The sequence below is a fragment of the Pinus tabuliformis genome, chromosome J (assembly GCF_031772625.1).
Source record: "Pinus tabuliformis cultivar Carrire ecotype Pingquan chromosome J, CPIR1, whole genome shotgun sequence".
NCBI lineage: Eukaryota > Viridiplantae > Streptophyta > Pinopsida > Pinales > Pinaceae > Pinus > Pinus tabuliformis.
This window is the reverse complement of record NC_142295.1, coordinates 880,412,836-880,417,596: the sequence shown is the minus strand read 5'-3', so window position 1 is coordinate 880,417,596 and position 4,761 is coordinate 880,412,836. Positions and strand designations below refer to the sequence as shown.

At 35.3% G+C, this 4,761-nt stretch overlaps 1 protein-coding gene across 2 annotated transcripts; it reads right to left on the bottom strand.

Annotated features, from left to right (window-relative positions):
- Positions 1-400: 400 nt before the first annotated feature.
- STOMAGEN (stomagen) lies at positions 401-3,813 on the bottom strand. Of its 2 annotated transcripts, XM_089375850.1 has the most exons (4): positions 3,206-3,813; positions 3,034-3,087; positions 1,197-1,279; positions 401-1,044 (listed from the first exon to the last, which is right to left on the bottom strand). In XM_089375850.1, the coding sequence occupies exons 1-4, from the start codon at positions 3,348-3,350 to the stop codon at positions 856-858; spliced, it is 471 nt and encodes a 156-aa protein (XP_089231976.1). In that variant the 5' UTR covers positions 3,351-3,813; the 3' UTR covers positions 401-855. The 2 variants fall into 2 exon arrangements, with proteins under 2 accessions (XP_089231976.1, XP_089231977.1); XM_089375851.1 differs by lacking the exon at positions 3,034-3,087 and having other exon boundaries at positions 406-1,044; positions 3,206-3,790.
- Positions 3,814-4,761: the final 948 nt, after the last annotated feature.

Sequence of the window (4,761 nt, the reverse complement as noted above, 5' to 3'; positions counted from 1 at the left end):
CTGAACTCTCACAACCTCCCTTTTACCATCTTATATATACCATATCATTGCACAGTGCCGCGTGAAATCTAGAGATCTCTTCTTCAACGAAAAATACAGTGTATCATCCGATCCATTACAGTGTATCACTTTCTATTACCCAAAAGACACAGAAGCTAAACTGATTGAACGATTATTCACCTGCTGCATGGAAATTGCCATTCATAACAAGCCAAAAGCCTAAGTTATTGTCAGCAACCACGACAAACATAAAGACAAGAGTTTTACGAGAAGACAAAACACGAGCTATCAGGTATTTCGTTATCCCACGTTTTGAATCATTTTGCTTATTATCTTTCCACGGCATTTAATTAACAGAGAACCTTCAACATTCCCAATAAATTAATTATGCATGTGCCCTCATCCTGCTACATTAACAGAGAATCAAAAAAACTGTTTATTATTGCAGCTCTGGCAACATATCATATCAAGAATACAATTAAGTAGTCAGGCAACATTCTGCGCAATTTTATGGTGGTATATATAATATATATATTCAGATGATATGACAGTGATTCGAAAACGTACACATAGACAAATGTGGCCAGTAACCAGCGACATGTCTGTGTGTATATCAAGCCAATATTGCCAGTAACCATTGACACATCTCTGCGTATATGGAGCCAATATTGCCAGTAACCAGCGATTTGTCCCCTCATATGGAACTAGCTGGATACTAGGACCTCTCATCGTATGGTGATTTATATATCTTTAATCCGCAGCGATTCAGATAGATAAGCCACCAGAAACATAAAATATAAGAGATAGAATAGAATAGTAAACTGCCTAGGGAAAATATGAAGTGCAGTCATTAGTCTATTTGTGGCAAACGCATCGGTAATGATATGCACTGTTTAATGGATCATTTGCGTCCACAGGCACCTGCTCTGCTATGCATCTAGCTTTGCATCCTCTGCATTCATTGTAAGTACATTTTGGAGCAGTTGAGCCGATCAATAGTCTCCTTGATATTGCAGTGCTTGATCTAGATATATGAATATCAGCCTGCAAAAAAAAGATTTTGTCACTGAGACTGAAAGTGGGAAGAGAGTTTTGTAGATGTTAACAAGAGTTCTTGAAATGGATGAGAAGATGACAAACGTGAAAAGAATATTACAAATCAAGAAGAGCTTATAATCAAAGAAAAAAAGCCTGACATGAAAGAGATCGCTATCTGGCTTCTGGTTCTTGGTTTGTGATAATGAGTACTCTGATACCACCTCATTTTCCATGCTTACACCTGCATCAAAACCAGTGTCTCACATTATTAAAAAAACTTTGCAGTAACTTTTTATCTAAATTAAAAAATAAAAATAAAAATCGTATTTTTCTCTAAGATGCTATAGCAAATATTAATCACTATGTATTAAAATCAATCATCTCCTCTCTTTTTCTATGGGTTCATCAGTGTCTCACATTATTAAAAAAAACTTTACAATAACTTTTTATCTAAATTAAAAAATAAAAATAAAAATCTTATATTTTTTAAGATGTTATAGCAAATATTAATCACTGTGTATTAAAATCAATCATTTCCTCCTTTTTCTATGGGTTCACTTTTTTTCCATCTTATTAATTAAAAATAAATGATATTAAATTAACAAAATAAAAATTGTTAGAAAGTCTTCACTCTCTATTTAACTTGTCTTTATGTCTTTATGATGAATCACAAATCTAAATCTACTAATGTGATTTCTTCTGAAATTGTTTTCAAATAATCAAAACAAAAAACAGTAAAACAATGATAATACTTAATATTTACTATAACATTATGTTTGTAGGTTGGTGCAAACATATGAAGTTATGACATTATAACAGATTGTACACCTATTTTGCACAAGAATAGACACCCAACTCTATTAAATGAAAAGTGAGAAAGTTTTTAAAAGTGTGAGCAGAGATCATTTCCTCGTATTTTTTAAATGAAAAGCGAGAAAGTTTTTAAAAGTGTGAGCAGAGATCATTTCCATGTATTTAAGTTTTTAAAAGTGTGAGCAGAGATCATTTCCTCGTATTTTTTAAATGAAAAGCGAGAAAGTTTTTAAAAGTGTGAGCAGAGATCATTTCCATGTATTTTTGGATTTTCTAATTTTGATTGACTTTTCATTTTTAAATTTTGAAATTTTTTTTATAATTTTTTTATTATTATTTATTTTAAATTTGATAGAGATTTATGATTTTATATAGTTCTTATATTTCAATCTATTTTCAATCTTTTCTAGATATTCCATTAATTTATATATTAAAAATACATTTTAAACACCCTAAAATCACAATCTAATATAAAATTATTTTGCTATAGATTCGCACCAAAAACTTCAAAGTTTTTTGGATTGTGGAGCATATCAGGGTCGACTATTCAAACATTTGTCGACCTTGCAACATGCGCAGGCCATTTCTTTCTAGCACTTTAACCCCAACTCTAAATGTTCAAATATATAACTAACACAGCTAACTAGTATTTGCTAACATGAAGGACGGTGACAGGGACTAAAGCTATATATTTTCACACAACAATCAGCTAAACCTCTCTTCTCTGCAACTTTAATGGCCTGAACATTATAGTAAATCTTGCATTTGAGGACAATACTGTGTCCTGGTATACAGTAGGATGCCAGAAGATTTAGTAGGGAAATAGGAAACGAAGTGAAGTAGCCGTAGCCTTTTGGGACCCATGAAATGACTAGGCTTTGCTTTCATGTTCGATGAAATTTGTGAAGTAAAATGCACGATTCTCGAGGGTATAAGGATTCTATATTCTTCTGCGGATAGACATGGAAGTCCTTCAAGAACCCATTTTACATGAGAGAAGAATGGCCATAATTTGTCCAACACCTCTGCAAAGTTTGACATGTGGCCAAGATAATGTGCAAATAACATAAAAGAAATAATATAGAGCGGTGCATGATTAGAGCTCATCCCTATCCACACGAAGTGCACATATTGTATTCAACAAGATAAAGAGTTAATGGTTGAAAAATCCTCATTACTTACCAACCCATATGTAAGGTTGAAGAGGATGAAGCAGATAAGAAATAGTAATGGATCCTGCCACATATGTATGTATAATAAACCATTGTGTGTAAAATAAACGAAAAGTTAGCTCCAAAAGATAAGGCAAGCCGAACCGCGAGGTTCAGAGAAAATGGAAAAGAAAGAAGATTACCTCGTCTAGTAGAATCCACAGCTATAAAGATTATGAGCAGCGCGCAGAAACAGAGCATGGTATTCTTGAGACTTCCTTTGCACCAAGTTGGGGGATGAATCCATCTCCCCATGCGAGGAGAAAGCGTGTGGCGCAGAGGTGTCATCTTGCTTTAGCAATGATCCCAACACTCTCTTTTTTCGCCCGGAACAAGTTTATTTGTATTCTAAAATAATGGTATCAAGTGAAAGTGGGAAGCTCCTAGATTATGGATGGCAAAATATAGGTACCGTGGGAAGCTGCTAGATTATGAATATGAATAGAGAAATAATCGATCTACAGTTTAATATTATGGACTGGGCAGCAGCTGTACTGGTATTAGGGCATGGTATAGTCCGTCCTTCGAGAAGTAATTAATACATATAGATGATTGTGGCTGTAGCCGTTCACCGCCCTGTCCTTTGGGAAATGTGCAAGGAAAGAAGGGGTCACTGACTCTCTACGGACCTCTGCAACACCCCGCTGCCCTCTGCCTTGACACACATTTTGACCGGCAAAATTGCCGTCAAAGCTGGTTCACCATCGTTTGTCCGTAGTGTCAACAGGTTTCGTCATCAAGATTCTCCTCATCAGACCTGTGATTGCTACGAGAGAGAATTTCATGTGCATTTCATGTGCAGTTTCGGGCGGCGTTGTCTAACGATCTAACAATTTTGCCCCACTAATTATTGTTAAAATCTTATTACTTTTTTCAAAAAAAATCTAATCTTAAAATATTTGAATAATTTTATTTCCTGGAAATAGATTACACTCTCAACAACCCTTTCACCCCAACCCTCTCACCCCAGAAGAGATCAAGTTTAATAGGTATAACCCAGGGGATGGACCCTCTGCAAAAACCCTTGTAGACCCTGCAAACCCACAGAATCCATTGTGAGGCTGATACTAAGACTCGTACAAAGCGTATGTTTGTTTTGTGGAAGGCGCATGTGACCTCCAAAGTGTAGTTCATAATTGAGTGCATGCGTGTGTAAGTACGTACCAAAAAATATAACACGATAAAGTTGAGAAAAAGACAATAGTTGCATGTTTAGCCCTGTACAGTATAAAGGAAGGATCGTTAGTTTCACGCCACGCTTTAACCATATATAGCGCAACGTTAGCTTTACGCCATGCTTTACTTTCACGCCCCTGCTTTAACCATATATAGCGCAACGTTAGCTTTACGCCATGCTTTACTTTCACGCCCCTTAAATATGGTATAAATATATATATGCAGTAATTAGTGATGCGAAGTGATGTGAGAGTTGGCAGAGCATTGTGCGTTGATAGTTAATTAAGATGATTTCTTTTTTATTAATATATTTTTATTTTAAAGTAAGTGGAGCATAAGTGTCACGCCCTTACACTTGGGGTAGTTTCTAACCGCTTGTAGCGAGGTGCGGTACCACCGAACGCTTTCTTTTTAACAATACTAACATTCGTGGACTACGCCTACTCTAATAAAATCATTATCCTTTATATTTTAATGAAGCGCATACTCATTCATTATCCATATGCAATTAACCGAGAACATC

What these genes read in the sequence shown, in the direction of transcription:
- STOMAGEN (XM_089375850.1), bottom strand. Translation starts at nt 3,350, where the DNA reads ATGACACCTCTGCGCCACACGCTTTCTCCTCGCATGGGGAGATGGATT. An exon ending in TCAACCTTACATATGGGTTG is followed by an intron (nt 1,280 to 3,033) that starts GTAAGTAATGAG and finishes GTTTTGATGCAG; the next exon opens with GTGTAAGCATGGAAAATGAG. An exon ending in CAGATAGCGATCTCTTTCAT is followed by an intron (nt 1,045 to 1,196) that starts GTCAGGCTTTTT and finishes TTTTTTTTGCAG; the next exon opens with GCTGATATTCATATATCTAG.